Source organism: Nansenia antarctica, assembly GCF_963989245.1.
Source record: "Nansenia antarctica genome assembly, chromosome: 19".
In the NCBI taxonomy this organism is placed as follows: domain Eukaryota; kingdom Metazoa; phylum Chordata; class Actinopteri; order Argentiniformes; family Microstomatidae; genus Nansenia; species Nansenia antarctica.
In genome coordinates, this window is record NC_137692.1 from 11,212,073 (window position 1) to 11,227,935 (window position 15,863).

The 15,863-nt window shown below is 40.3% G+C and overlaps 1 protein-coding gene across 1 annotated transcript; it reads left to right on the forward strand.

Annotated features, from left to right (window-relative positions):
- The first annotated feature begins 1,386 nt into the window (after positions 1-1,386).
- minpp1a (multiple inositol-polyphosphate phosphatase 1a) lies at positions 1,387-15,412 on the forward strand. The gene is made up of 5 exons (XM_080548779.1): positions 1,387-2,017; positions 3,007-3,195; positions 3,630-3,727; positions 6,973-7,103; positions 13,242-15,412. The coding sequence occupies exons 1-5, from the start codon at positions 1,426-1,428 to the stop codon at positions 13,624-13,626; spliced, it is 1,395 nt and encodes a 464-aa protein (XP_080404905.1). The 5' UTR covers positions 1,387-1,425; the 3' UTR covers positions 13,627-15,412.
- The last annotated feature ends 451 nt before the right edge of the window (positions 15,413-15,863 follow it).

The following is a 15,863-nucleotide window of genomic DNA, read 5'->3' on the forward strand; positions in this document are numbered from 1 at the left end:
ACTACCATCTGCAGAATACATCACCAGCCACACTACAGAGGCATCACACACAAGATGCAAATCACTAGTTTTCCTGAACAATGAGGTTACAGTTAGCCAAAAAAAGCACCTAAAAAGCTTGCAGAGGTCTGAACAAAGATCTTGTGGATAGATAAGATGATTATCAAGATGATTGCAAGAGAAAAGTTTGTAGAAAAAAGATTTACAGCCTACCAATTCATCTGTGAAACATGGGTGGAGGGGGTGTTATGGTTTGTTCATGTATAACTGCCACTAGAATTGGGTAACTTAAATGACGATGTAAATCAAGGACCCCAATTGAAATAAGCCAGTGGCTTTCTTGGGTTTTTATCCTGTTAGTTGACCTTGTATGTAATATGTACTTTCATGTACCTACTTCTGCAAATCTTCTAATAAAGTTTTCAATCAATCAATCAAACTGCTGACGGCAGCAGCCAAATGTATTCTGAAGTGTACAGAAACGTGTTGTCTGCTTGAGCATAGCAAGTACAGTGCTGTGAAAAAGTATTTGCCCCCTTCCCAAATTTCGTCTGTTTTTGCATGTTTGTCACACTAATGTTTCAGATCATCAAACCAATTTTAATATTACACAAAGATAACCTGAGTAAATAGAAAATTCTGTTTTTGGAGTAATTCTGCGCTCTTGGAGTAATTCTGAAACCTTTAAGTGTGACAAACTTGCAAAAACAGACGAAATTGGGAAGGGGGCAAATACATGTTCACAGCACTGTAGGTCGTTTTCCATGGCCAAACATTGGAAAGTTCTTAACTGGCCAAGTTAATTTTCTGATTTAAATTCAATTGAACATGCATTTTATATCCTGATGATAAGATTTTAAGCAAAAACACCTCAAAACAAACAACAGCTGAAGAGGGCTGCAGTGCATGCCGAGCAGAGCATCACCAGAGAAGACCCAGCATCTAGTGGGGCCAAGGGGTTGCACGATTCAGGCAGTTATTGCATGCAAAGGATTGTTGACCAAATACTATAACATGAGTGCTACATTTGGACATGATATGAATATGTCCCATTTACTGCCCTGAAATAGGGGGACTATGTATACAAAGTTTTATCATTTCTGAACAGTGAAACCAATGTACAAAAGACACCCTTAAATACAAACTGACAATCTATACTGACACTTAAACCTCATATAAATTGTTTGATTTCAAATCCAATCTTTTGGAGTACAGAGCCAAAATAAGAAAAATGCTTCACTGTGCCATTTCTTAGGCAGAACACTGTCTATGAGACAAAGCCCATGCATGGACCTGCAAACACAGGGAAAGACACCGGTAGGCCTGCCGATTAAAACTTGTTTTTTGTTATGACGTAGCTCATAAAACAACATTGGGAAACAGAAACAGCAATCTGACTGAATCTGGAATCTGTTTTTTGCTGAAATGACTATTCTACAGTTTAGATTAATAATCGCGCATTTCTGTGTTGCCTACCTTTCATGTTCTTCATTGGGGAGCAGAGAGAGTACCATTGATGGTCCCAAAATACCACCGATTGCCAAATATTTCACCACAAAGGGTAGATACGAGGAGGTGAATCCATACCTGATAGATGACATACTGGCTGTAAACCAGTCGATCTTAAAGAATGTCGCGCCATCTGCAGAATGTCGCGCCATCCATCTGAGCGCGCTAATCAGGCACGGCACCAGGTACCCCACGACCAGGAATGTCCAGAAGATGCGCCAACTCTACGACCTGATCGTCCAGATGTCCCCGGACAAAGACAATTTGCATGAGATTAAAACCCAGTGGAAGATGTGGTACACGGACGACATGGACGGAAGACTTGTTCAGAAGGGAGTTAGTGATCTGACACATTTGGCCGTCAGGTTGTCCAAACTGTTGCCCTCGTTGATCTCTGCAGAGAACCTTAGAGGCGGGCGCGTAAAGTTCATGACCAGTTCCAAGCACAGGTGTGTGAACAGCACCATGGCCTTCAAAAGAGGACTCACAGAGCATTTGAATATTGAAGGTAGAGTTGATGCAAATGAGTCAATGTGGCAAAACATATAGCCTATTTAGCTATAGGCTAAGGGAGTACTGTTGAGGGAGCACTGTTAAGCTTGTCAGTTGTTACAACATTAGATTTCAATATTTATAACGCAGTTAACACAGTAAACACAGTTAGTAGCCCTGTAGCCCTCTATCCTCATCTTCACCCGGGCCTAATTTAACATATTAAATATAGTAAAATTGGAATTTAAGTACTGTAATATCACTGGCGGACTCAAGGGGGGGGGGGGCGACCGCCCCTCCTGGTGCCCCCACGGTTGAAAAACGTCTCGCTTAAGTGCCCTTTTGAGTTGCAAAAGTGCCCTTTTGAGTGGCAACATTAGAGGATGTGCCCTATTGGCTGCCCTTCCAATGGTGTAAACTTGACCATGTGCACTGATGGGGTCCCATGTTGTGCAGTAGGTGCCCTTTTTTTCTTTTAGCCCCTGCCCTTCAAATAGCCTGAGTCCGCCACTGTGTAATATGATTTAATAAAGTATTTTTGGAATAGATAATGAATACCTATGACAGACACAGTATCATGTTACTGACACGTTTAGGATGGTATTACAGTACATGCTTTAATGATGCAATGACATTATCCAAACACCCTCTCAAATAAAACATACAAATTCCCACAGTTTGTCAATTCAATTTCTCTAAATCCATAGGGCAAAAATGAACTTACATAGTAGCCTGCAGTTAGAATTGATGATGATGAGATGCGATAACGTTTATTGCCATTTATGCATACACATTAAGCATACACATATAGGAATTTGATTTGGCGTTACAGTAAGAGCATTTCTAAATGCAATGCAAACAAAACAACACAGGACAGACAGCAGTGCAGACAGAACACAACAAACTGTAAAACCATAGCTGCCATGTGCGGCGCCAATTGAGTTAAAAGCTTTGTTGATACTGTATATCTCCTAATCGTTTTCCCTTATTTTTTTACCTCTAAAGATGAAGAGTTTGACCATGAGGTGAACGACGCTCTGATGCGTTTCTTTGACCAGTGCCCCAGGCTCGTGGAAGGTTATGGGAAGTCTGCCTTGTCTGAGGTGGACAAGTTCTGGTCCAGTCCAGAGATGAAGAGGGTTCAGGAGAAGATTGCAGACCGTCTCAGTGTCCCCCACAATAACATTACAGCAGGTAAATGTACCTAATCACACTACAGACCTGAACCAAGCTGTGCCAAGCCCATCTGAGCTGTACGGTGCTGGTCTGGTTACACATTCACCATAGTGGCTGGAACAGTGCAGGAAAGGATACTGTGAAAAGAAAACACAGTCAGCACAGTAGGGCTTGGGTCAGCTCAATGTGCTTCAGCTATACTGCTGTTTTGTGCCGTGTGTAGTTCATTATATCACTCATATTTTGTGGTTGGCCTTAGAACTCGTAAATGGCCAAACAAATATTTTCAATTGAAACATTTGGACTCTAGATGGAGCTATTTTCTCATTTGTGTTCAACAGCGCTGAGTTGCACCATGAACTGAATGATTTTGTCCAAATGTCATCACAGGTATTTTGGAGTTGGAACCATTATTTCTCCTGTAATCACAATGCCATCATTTTCCCCATCAGATATGGCCGAGGCTGCCTTCTACCTGTGTGCCTATGAGTTTGCCATCAAGACTATCAACTCTCCCTGGTGTCAGCTCATCGATGAGCAGGATGCACAGGTACTTGAGCTGTTACTGTGTACTGCGGCAGGCTTACAGGAGTCATAATAACGTATCTTGATTGTACATATTGATGATGCAATGATCCATTTTAAGTGCATCAACATCACTGAATTGGAGTTTTTATTCCGTTTTTTTTAACAACGGAGTTCAGTGAATGTTTAGTTATTTTGTATTTGACAATAGATCCATTATAGACAGGACAGATGGAATTTCACATGTCATTAAACAACTAGAAAAAGTTCCAGATTTGAAGATGGTTTTGGACGATAGATAGATTTGTTTTAGTTGAAAGAAAGTGAGAGTCTTATTTTAGTAGAGGATACAGTTATGTTATAGATACAATGTTAGGTAGTTGTAGTTGAAGTAGTTAGTTGTTGTAGTAGTAGTTGAAAGAAAGTGAGATAGGTTGGTTGATTGGATGGATGGATGAATGGATATATGAAAGAGGATGGTTAGATGAAAGTTATATTTTTTATCAGACACCTTTATCCAAAGCAACTTACCACAAATACATTTGTATAAAGTAAGTTGAATCATCTATAAATCGGACATTGAAAAGTTTAGTGTAGCTTAAAGTCCATTATGAGGTGTTGTAAGTCACTCAAGCATTTCAGTGAGCATGGTTATTCATCAAACATATTCAATTCAATTCAATTCAATTCAATTATACTTTATTTATCCCCGTGAGGAAATTCAGTTTGCCACGCCACTCTCTAAAAACAACACATGACAACACAACATAAAGGACAGACAACAATACTGGGCCAGCCATGTATAGTATAAAAACAGTAAGATCATGATAAAAATGGGTAAAATTATGGCTATAGCTATGATATTAAAATACTAAAAAGTAATGATGATGATTAAAATAAATAAATAAATACAGATGTGTGTAGCAGTCTGCTGGTTCAGGAGCCTTGACCCCGACTACTTATTTAATTGCTGTTAAACAGTCTTAGAGCAGCCGGGATAAACGATTTTATAGTAAAGGGTTCCCTCCTCTCTTTGTACACAGTTCGTGACTGCTCAATAACATTTAAATAACAGTATGCTGCAGCTACAGTACACTGATGTGAAGAAACTGTCATAGCCTTGATTCCCTGTGTCATTTTGACACATATGACATTTACATTTTTGACATTTAGCAGACATCTTTATCCAAAGCGACTTACAACAAGTACATTTGTCTAGGAGGGATTACTTTTTTTTTCCTTTCTTTTTTTATGGAGAGAAACTGTAGTGGGGGGGGGGTGAAGAGGTCTTTAGGAGGGACTGTCCAGATGTAGCCTGAAGAGATGGAGGTCTTCAGTCTACGGCAGAAGATAGGTAGGGACTCCGCAGTACTGACAGCAGTGGGAAGCTCGTTCCTCTAACCGGGGTCCCAGGACAGTGAAAAGCTGTGACCGAATAGTGTGACTGCTGCATCCTTGTAGAGGCAGCGGTGCCAGGCGGGGGGGGGGGGGGGGTCATCTGTAATCATGTGAGGAAATACGAGCCAAGATATTTGATATAGAGGGAGAACCTCACCTGGTAAGAGCAATCGGCCAGGTAGGATGCAAACCAGGAGAGTGCAGAGTCAGAGATAATCAAGTGGTTTTACTGTGTTGATTGGCAGCAGACAGGTCCAGAAGAATGAGAACTGAGGAGAGGGAGGAAGCTCGAGCAGAGTGGTGGGCATCCGTGACAGCAAGCAGAGCAGTCTCAGAGTTCCCAGCCTTAAAGCCATATCGGTGAGGGTCAAGGAAGTTGTTCCTAAGGAGATAGTGAGGCAGTTGACTTGGTTTCTTGAGAAGAGGCTTGACACTGGCTGTCTTAAAGGCAGCGGGGACAGATCCTGTGGATAAGGGAGGAATTGATTATGGTGGTAAGGAACGGAAGGAGGTCTTTGGAAACGGATTGGAGAAAGGGGAGGGGATAGGATCGAGAGGGTCGGTGGTCGCCTGCTTCGATGTGACCAGTTTGACCAGATAGATAGGATGAGCCGAGGGGTAGGTCAGTGGATTGGGTAGAGGGGTGGTTGTTGAGTGGTTCGGAGTGGTAGGGTTGGTTTGTTGAGTGGTTAAGAGTGGTTTCAGTGGCATAGAACTGAAGTGAAGTAAAGACGATGCATCCCGTGAACATGTTCTCTTCCTCATGGGTTCAGACAGAGGTCATCCTAGCATTATGTGAGATAACAGACTATGTGTCCGGTGTTCACGCAAGTCCGGCTTAGAAATTCTTGATTTGGGGCGCATGCACAAGTCATAAGCAGCCCAGAAGAGCCGATTGACGAAAAGAAGATACTAAGACTGGAAAATGACAGCGCAGTGCTCTGTTATGGATCTTAATGAAGACGAAAAATTTGAAGTAAAAAAGGGCAATACTGCCGCAATTAACAAGGTGAGGGAAATGGTTTGGCAAGAAATTGCTGACAGATTAAATGTGTGCGTCATACTAGCCCCTACTTATTGTTTTATGTTATTTTTTAAATAAATGAACATTCACTACTGTGGTTATTTTAGCAGCAGGTTACATACAATCAGATCACGAGGATGGCAGAGTGGTATTAGCCCATAGTGTTCTTTTAAGAGGAGGGTTCGAATCCCGCTTCTGACATACACTTCTTACTGCATTTCGTTGCCTGATGCTTGTACTCTGCAATAACAATAAAGTTGAATCTACCACTCTCTCTTGAGGCAAGGATTGAACCAGCAACCTTCTGATTGCTAGCTGGCTGCCTTCACCCCTGTGCCAGACACACTGCTCAGCTATTTTCAATCTTTTTATCTTTTTACACCTTTTTATCTATCTATCTTGGACTTTCTGAAGCAAGCCCACTAAAGAGAAAGGGGTAGAGAAACAGATATAGAGGGAGAGTGTGAATATCTGAAAAAAGACAACACCCACTGTTGTACAACTTTGACTGTCTATTGAATAACCATGGAGTAATTGTTCAGCCAGAACCACAAAATACTAGACAATGGTAATGAATATGTCCGTTTACAATCTACTTAACCTGTGAATGGTGTGGCTTGGATTAATTCAATGGTGCTTTGTTGGCAGTATTCAGGCCATGTAGTATGCTATCCTGTGCTATGATCTGACCGAGCTCTTAGGTGGCCTACCTGTAATACTACTACAACCACGCACAATGAGAGATAACCATCTGAGGGCGTCTCACTGTAGTATTCACTCACAAAGCCTACCCCACTTACAGCATTCCCATGATATTGTTCCGAAACTGTGTTTCTCACCACCCATAGGTTTTGGAGTATGCGAACGACCTGAAGCAGTACTGGAAAAGGGGTTACGGTCACGACATTAACAGCAAGGCGAGCTGCATCCTCTTCCATGATGTGTTCAGTCGCCTGGACAAGGCAGCCAGCGAGGCCAGGTAAGGGACCGATTCCAAAAGCAGTACAGAGATCAATAACAGTGATTGGTCATTATCAGGAAACATGTCATTTTCATCTTAAAATTACTTTGTACTAACCTGTCATTGCTTTTAGTAATCTGGTCAGCATTTGACCTACCACCACCACCCCATCACCACCCAGTTTGAGGTTCAAACAGTAAAAACATGTCAGGACTGCAGCGACAAATGCATGGTAAACAAAAACCTAAAATGTAGAATTTGCAAACGCTTTTAATCCAAAGCGATTTACAATGACAGATTACAGGGACGTTCCGCCTGGAGTAACTGAGGGCTAAGTGCCTTACTCAAGGCCACACTAGTGGTGGTGTATCAGGCGAGATTTGAACTCACAACCTTCCAATCACTAGTCCCACCCACAATGGTTGCAAATGTGTGTTTTGATTTGATTTTCTCTAGAAATATATATTTCTCTATAATCTGTACAAGATTATTTTTTCAAAAATGACCTTGCCCTACTTGGGGACTTTTTCACCAGACCCTGTCACATATAAAACTAAAAGGACTATAAAACATCAAAAATAAAAGCAAGGGTAGAAAGGTCTGTCTCTAATGTCCACAGGTTTAGCCCCCCTCAGTTTCTGCCCCCTTTTAAACTAATACAATTATCTTCAAATAAATTCTAAAACTAACAGGTAACCAGTTAATTAAGAGCCAGAGGACCAGAGAGGCCAACCCAAGTCTATCAATAAAGATATCATGGTCCACAGAATCAAAAGCTGCACTCAAGACCAGGACAGAAAGCTTATTGGCATCAATGTTAATTCTAATACACACACACACACACACACAAAGGTACAGTTCATCTATTGCAAATATGTGACACGTTCTAATGCTTTGGAAACACGGAACTACGTTTCAACGTTGTTGAGAATCACTACAGAAACTCGCTAGTCAAGCCGAAATAGTGCAACGTGGTGGATTCTGTGAGTAATCCCCATTGCTACCTAGTTAACTATAACACTACTTTACATTGTTAGCAGGCTCACAAAACAAGCTGTGTTAGTTCAACAACGTGGAAATGTATTCAAATTTTTCGAAAGAAAAGGCTGATCATTACATCCCCCCAATATGAGGACCAAAGCATTAGAGGACCAAAAATCTGGGTGTGATCATAGATTCCAGTTTAATTTCCGATGCCCACATCAGGAATGTGACCAGATCTGCCTTCTGTCACTTAAAACATGTCGTGAGCTTAGAATTATACGGTTCTATCGCCGTTTAGGGTAGTTCAGAGATATTGAGCGTCAAAGTTTTTACATTCCATTATGTTTTGTGAGACGGAACCTTTGTATTTTATGAATGACTAACTCAGAAATGTCAACATTTTTAAAATAACACCACACAGGCATTAATAAACACCTAATGGATCAGATTATGTAAAAAACTCAATTTTGACAAAAATGGAGATAGAACCTTATAATTCTAACGTCACAATATTTCCAGAGTGCGTCCGTTTCTCTCCCAGCCCAATACTGAGACACTAGTGCACGTTTCTATCACTAGCAGGCTGGACTTTTGTAATGCTCTCCTCTGTGGTCTACCTAAAAAATCCACGGATTCCAACTTGTACAAAATTCAACTGGTCATGTTTTAACTAAGACCAGAAGGAGAGCACATAATACACCTGTTTTAAAATCGCTGCACTACCTGTTAGTCGTATAACTGATTTTAAGATTATTTTATTGGTTTACAAGGCACTACATGGTCTCACTCCCGACTACATGTCTGACATAGTTTTAAAATATGCACCTACTAGATCCCTCAGGTCCACTGGTACTGGTCTCTTGGTTGTTCCAGGGGTACGGACTAAGGCCCATGGCGGACCCCTGGCCCTAGACTTTGGAACAGCTTGCCAGAGGACTTGAGGGTGACAGAGAGTGTGGCTATTTTAAAAAGGAAGCTCAAAAAACACCTTTTCAGGCTTGCTACCTAGTGTCTTTATCAACGTGCACTTTTACCCCTATGTCGTATCTCCTTTATTTACTCATGTTTTTATGTTCAACACTTGGAGTTAGATTCAATGCATGACTTGTGCTATACAGATAAAGTTTGATTGATTGATTTAATTGTATGTTTGTATTTGCTCTAAAATGATGACTACTTGGATAAAGGCGTCTGCTAAATGACAAATATGTAAATGTAAATGTCATATGTAAGTAAGTAAGTAAAGCTTTATTTATATAGCGCCTTTCGTACATGAAATGCAACTCAAAGCGCGTCAAATGAAGTATTACATAAGTGTCAAATGAAGCGAATCAGTCAGTCATAAACTGTGTATGAAGGGAGGAGGTCACCCTTTTACTGGATGTTTGATAACCATGCTCACTTAATTTGTAGTCACACCGTGACTACACCTCATAATGGGCTTTAAGCTACAGTAATCTTTTAGGTGAAGGTGGAAATTTAGCCTATTCCTAGTATAGTTCATCAAACAAATACCATGGTATCTAAAGCCTTGCTCTCAATCACTTTTATACTTCATACAATGAATATAACAGTGGGCAAACATTCGGGCACCCCTGGTTTAAATGACTGTTACAATTAATTAAGTGATTTAATGCAAACCTGAACACTAAATGCTTAAAGTTAAAGTTAAATATGACACATTTCTGCACATTTTAAAGCAAGGTAAAGGAAAAGGGCCCTGTGCAAAGGTTTGGGAACCCTTTTGGATTATTATTTGTTACCTTTTGAGAAGATGATTACTATGGCCCAGACCAAGGTGATTTACTCATTAGGGCTTCAATGAGTCAGGTGAATATAGTTCCAGGTTTGACCTATATAATAGTAACCCCATGCCTTCTAAGGTATCCGGCTGCGGTGGCTCCTGTGTCTGGTGTTAAAAACCATGGGTTCCTCTAAACAGTTGTCCAAGGATGTCAGAATCAATATAGTTCACTTCCACCATCAAGGAGAAGGCTACAAAAAAACTCTCGCAACGTTTCAAATGACCCATTTCCGCTGTCAGAAACATTATCAGAAAATGGCAAATTAAATGGAACAATTGAAGTCAAGGCAAGATCTGGAAGACCAAGGAAATATTCAGATAGAATGGCCCGAGATCTGGTGAAAAAATGCTCAGAAGAACCCACACATCACTGCAAAAGAGCTGCAAAAAAGAGTAGCAGACACCGGTCTAGTTATTCACAGGACAACAATACAGCATACCTTAAACAGCAAAGACCTACATTGCCAGAAAGTAGCCTTTCCTACGACATCAACACAACATATGTGTCTTAATGTGCTTTGGACTGACAAAACCAAAATTGAACTTTTTGGTCACAACCAAAGAAGGTACAGTCTGTTTGGAGAAAAAAGGGTGAAGCATTTGTAGAGAAGAACACCTTGCCATTATTTTGAAACTGTAAAAAGTAAAAAATGTAAGTTAATCTTGTTTTAAAATGTGATGAAAGGTGTCATGTTTAACTTTGTACCATTTAGAGGTTAGGTTTGCTTCTTTTCACTTAGATATTAATTGCAAAAGGCATTTTGACTAGGGTTGGCCACATTTTTTCACCCCACTGTATATAGTAGAGGACCTGGCTTAGACTTTGGGATGTGTGCCAACATCTCTATCCGGGGCGAAAAACCTGAAAATGACCACACCCTTTTTAAAACGACCACGCCTTTTTCATCAGAAGTCCTATTACCAACATAGCTGTATCTCGAGAACCGTTCATCCGATCGACTTCACGTTCGGCAGGTGTCTTGCCAGGTACCCACGGGAGTGCAGTGTAAAATGTAGTGCCATTTGGCCAGATGGTGGAGCTAAACAACACACTTTATGTTTTGGCCTGTAACTTTTGAACCGTAACAAAATAAAAAATTGTAAAATTGTAGTTGAGACTAGAAGAAGGAAGGATTTTTTTTTGTTAGTTTTTTTTTACAGAAGGAAAAGGGGGGGGTGGTAAAGGGGAAGTACCGTAGATGTCTCAGGAGGGACAGTTACGGTGTAGCCTGAAGAGATGGGTCAGACTACGGTGGTAGTTTGGGAGTGACTCTGCAGTCCTGGCAGCAGTGGGAAGCTCGTTCCACCAGCGGGGTGCCAGGACAGTAAAGAGTCGTGACCGGGGTATCGTGACTGCCGTATCCGTGTAGAGGCAGTGGTGCCAGTCAGCCAGCAGAGTTTCCTGATCAAAGATAAACAAGCAAGCATATTCAATGGAGAGTCTATTGAGTGTGGCATTTAGTCCAGGATTTGTCTTGATTTATGTGAATTTGACTTTGTATAAGTTTCTTTGTCATCTGCTGAAGCATGACATAGGGATACATTACACATGACACCTACACACATCTTGCCCTTGTGATGGTTATCCATGTTATGTTGTGTGTTTGCCCAGTGAGACAAAGAGAGCCAAGCCTGTCAGTATCATAGACAGTGGGGCAGAGAGTAACATCCTCTGTAGTAGGATATTGAGTAATCCCTAGACAACGCTAAAAGGACAGCAGGTGGAAGGTATTTTTCCCCATGTTAGGGAATCTGAGACAGTGTGCATTTTTAAAAAAAATAATATTTTTTTTTATTATAGACTCACTTTTTACCTGTCCTACTGATTAAATTATGAGTATTGTGCATTATTATTATTATTATTATTATTATTATTATTATTATTATTATTTTGTCAAGATGTACTCTAAACCATAATAAACTTAAACTCACAGGTAGATAGATTTGTATTTATTTATTTATATGGCCTAGTAGTGGATAGTGAGTTGGACTGGTGATAGGAAGGTTGTGAGTTCAAATCCTGCCTGAAACACCATCACTAGTGTGCCCTTGAGTAAGGCACTTAGCCCTCAGTTACTCCAGGGGGAATGTCCCTGTAATCTGTCATTGTAAATCACTTTGGATTAAAAGTGCCTGCTAAATGGCACATTCTAAATTCTTCTTAGGAACACTATACTAATACTGGGTAGGGCCTCCCTTTGCTCTCAAAACACTTAAGCACTTTGAGATTTCTTTATGTAAAGTGCATTACAAATAACATGTATTGTTATTATTATTATTATTATTATTATTAAAACAGCCTCAATTCTTCGTGACATGGATTCCACAAGATGTTGGAAACATTCCTTTGAGCTTCAGCTGCAGCTGTGGATCTCCCATTCTACCACGTCCCAAAGGTGTTCTGTTGCATTCAGATCAGGTGACTGGGAAAGCCACTGAAGAAACACTGAGCTCATTGTCATGTTCACAAAACCAGTTTGAGACATACTTTTTCTTTGTGACATGGTGCATTATCATGTTGAAGGTAACCATTAGAATATGGGTAAATAGTGGCCATGGAGGGATGCACATGGTCAGCAACAATACGCAAATACACTGTGGATTGCTGTGACATTCAAGTGATGATTTATTAGTATTAACAGGCCCAAAGTGCTCAAAGAAAACATTCCCCTCACCATTACACCACCTAAATGAATGAGAAGGTGCACAGGTGATCCTAATAAAGTGTTCTGTAAGTGTATATACAGTAATAATAATAATAATAATAATAATAATAACTTTTTATTTTTATAGCACTTTTCCTGCAAACGGAGGAAGTGATTGATTGGTATTTGTATTTAAATTGGTATTTAAGTGCTGGAGTATGCAATATGTACGGTACACCTGTGCAATAAAGGAAGCAACTCTGTGCTGTAAATTGTACATAATAATTTAATTAATGAAATGCCTTGTTTTGATGCAAAGAAATAATCCAACAAAGGTTTTTTAATATTTATCAAGATATTTGCTTTCTTCCTTTGGTGTTGTCCAAAATGGGACTGAAAAGTCATCATTCCGTTGTAAAGAAACAATGAAATCAAATATGTGTTACCCACTTGAAACATGTTGTGATGTTAGAATTATAAGGTTCTATCTCCATTTTTGTCAAAATTTACTTTTTTACATAATCAGATAGGTGTTTATTAATGCCTTTGTGGTGTTATTTTTAAAATGTTGACATTTTGAGTTAGTAATTCATAAAATACAAAGGTTCCATCTCACAAAACATAATGGAATGTAGAAACTTTGACGCTCAATATCTCTGAACTACCCTAAACGGAGATAGAACCTTATCATTCTAAGCTCACGATGTCCCGTTCTGCCCGTAGGTCTGGCAACAACGTGACTGAGGCCGTGACCATCCAGGTCGGCCATGGCGAGACTCTCCTGCCGCTGCTGACCCTCCTGGGCTTCTTCAAGGACAGCGAGCCCCTGACCTCCACCAACTACGCTACGCAACGCCAGAGAGTCTTCCGGACCAGCCTCTTCCTGCCCTACGCTGCCAACCTGGTCCTGGTCCTGTACGACTGCGAAGACGGCATCCGGCTGCAGGCCCTGCTCAACGAGAGGCCCCTGACCATCGCTGGCCTGACCACAGACGACCAGCACCAGGAGGCCTGGGCTCCGCTCTACCAGAAGGTCAGAGAGCGCTACATGGACCTGCTCCAGGGATGCGACTTCGAGAAGGAATGCCAGTTGTTCCCATCTAACTGAGGGAGTAAGCTAGGACAGGTAGTTAGTTACCTTATCTAAAGGTGTCATTCATTGTCTCTGTATGATTGAAAGATGTGGTGATCTACAATAGTAGATATGCTTCTAATGTGGTTTGATATGAGATCAGATCAGAATTGCTTTTATTACATCAATGTATGGATACAAGGAGTACAATTCTTGGGGTTCAGGTTCAATTAGACATTGGCCTTGCAGCAGAAATACAAAATCAATAATAGAATAAGCAGGATATAAACAGTAAACAATCAACAATAGCTGTGTATACAATAGCGTCAGAGCGTCAATAATAGAATAGGTGATAGCAGCAGGATGCGAATCAGCATGTCAACATTCTTAATGTAAACAACATTACAGAAAGTTCAGGTTCAAGTAATGTCAGTTTGTGTAAAACGTGCTGTGCAGGGTGCAGTGAGATGTGACACTCTGTCATACGGTGTGACAATATGGTACAAAAATGGAGCAGTATAGAGTTCAGGTATAGTTTTAGACTATATTGACGGAAAGTTTTAGATTATCTTAGACTGTTTTAGACTAGTTTTAGTTTTAGGCTATGTGGTTTTAGTTTAGTTTTAGACTATGTAGGTCAGGTTTTGTATTGTATTTGTTTGTGGTGGATGTTGTATGGTCACACGTGAAAATGAGCCCTCAGGGCTCAATGTGTTTTTACCTGTATAAATAAAGCTAAAAAAAAAATATATATATATAAGTAGGTAGTGACCAAGTAATCAGGTAGTCATAATGTATTTTTAGTGCAGTACATAAGACTACCTGACTACTTGGTCACTACCTACCTGAACTCTAGACTGCTCCACTTCTGCACAATATTGCACTGTGATTGGCAGGTCAGTTTGCAGTGTTGGGGAGTAGTTCCACTACAAGTAGCTCATCTGTAGCTCATCTATAGCTCATCATATATTACTATTAGATCTACATTTTGCTGTAGCTTGGTGGCAATTAAACTAAATTCAAATGTTAGTAATGTTTTCAGTAGGTAACTACTGTTATGCCATGCAGCAATGTAGTGAGCTACTGTCTAGTGTTTATTTTTCTTCTTTGATACTGATACCAGCTGATTTATCACCATTTCAATTCTTAAACGATACCACGGTAACCAAAGAAACATATTAAATAACAGAACGTGGAAATTCTTATTTTCATATCCTTAGCTATCAGACCTACAGTATTGGCTGACCTGTTGTGATTTGACCACCTTGAAGAGGAGCCTTCTATGGGAAAGATGCTTGGCTAAATGTGACGTGTCGCCTCCCTTTGACTGCATGGCTTTGGAACATCTTTTGCAAATAGGCTTTGTGGTTTTGGTCGGCTCACTGTCATCTTTACCCTTGTAGAACCGGTACATCACGCAACACTACTACGGTCACTACCCATAACTAACCCCACCCCCAATGTACAGTACACTTACACAATATTCACGTCAGGCAGTTATGAAATGAGAAATGTTTTTTTCAAAGTAGCTTTCAGTTTGACTAACTACATAATCAGTGTAATTTTAGTAAATGTGTTATCTGTATGGCAAGACCCATCAATCACCAAAGTTTCACCAAATTGTCCCAGTGGTTTTGGAGAAAAATCCAGACAGAGACATAGTCCCCTCGCTGATCTTTCTATAATTAGTTTATGCTTTAGATCCAAAGAGGTTGTTTTAATATTACCAAAGATGGCACAACACTTGACATGTAATTGATGACTTTGTATTGAATTTGCTCTATACCTTTTTTTCCTCATTAAAGTCTCATTTGAAATACACTGACTGGGTTTTGTATTGGGTGTCACCAGCTGCTCAAGAATGTATAGGTTCATATGTGGGGTTTTGGCGTGTTTCCTTTGACAATGTTTGGACGGTTATTGTTTTGAATGATGAATGAATGAATGGTCTTTATTGTCATTGATATAGTACAGGTGCCATACAACGAAATTTGGGAGGGGTGGCTCCCCTGGTGCTAGGAACAAAAAAAAACTAAAAACAAGAAGGGAAAAGAGCTGGTTTACATAAATAAAGGCTTTGTACACTAGGCTATGTTTTGTGGATGAAGGAGTATTCAATATTTGGCGCTTGGTGTGTAAAACAATGATGATGTAATGATGACATTGCATAAGGCCGGTTGATGGTCTGTTGGGCCCCTACAGTCACTGCTACAGTATGTAAAGTCACCGGTTCCGAAGCTCAGCCCCTCTGTCGTGATGTCAATGCATTGGCT

Coding starts and splice junctions, on each gene's coding strand:
- minpp1a (XM_080548779.1), top strand. CDS start 1,426: ATGACTATTCTACAGTTTAGATTAATAATCGCGCATTTCTGTGTTGCC. Junction 2,018..3,006: donor AGAGCATTTGAATATTGAAG/GTAGAGTTGATG, acceptor TTACCTCTAAAG/ATGAAGAGTTTGACCATGAG. Junction 3,728..6,972: donor TCGATGAGCAGGATGCACAG/GTACTTGAGCTG, acceptor CACCACCCATAG/GTTTTGGAGTATGCGAACGA.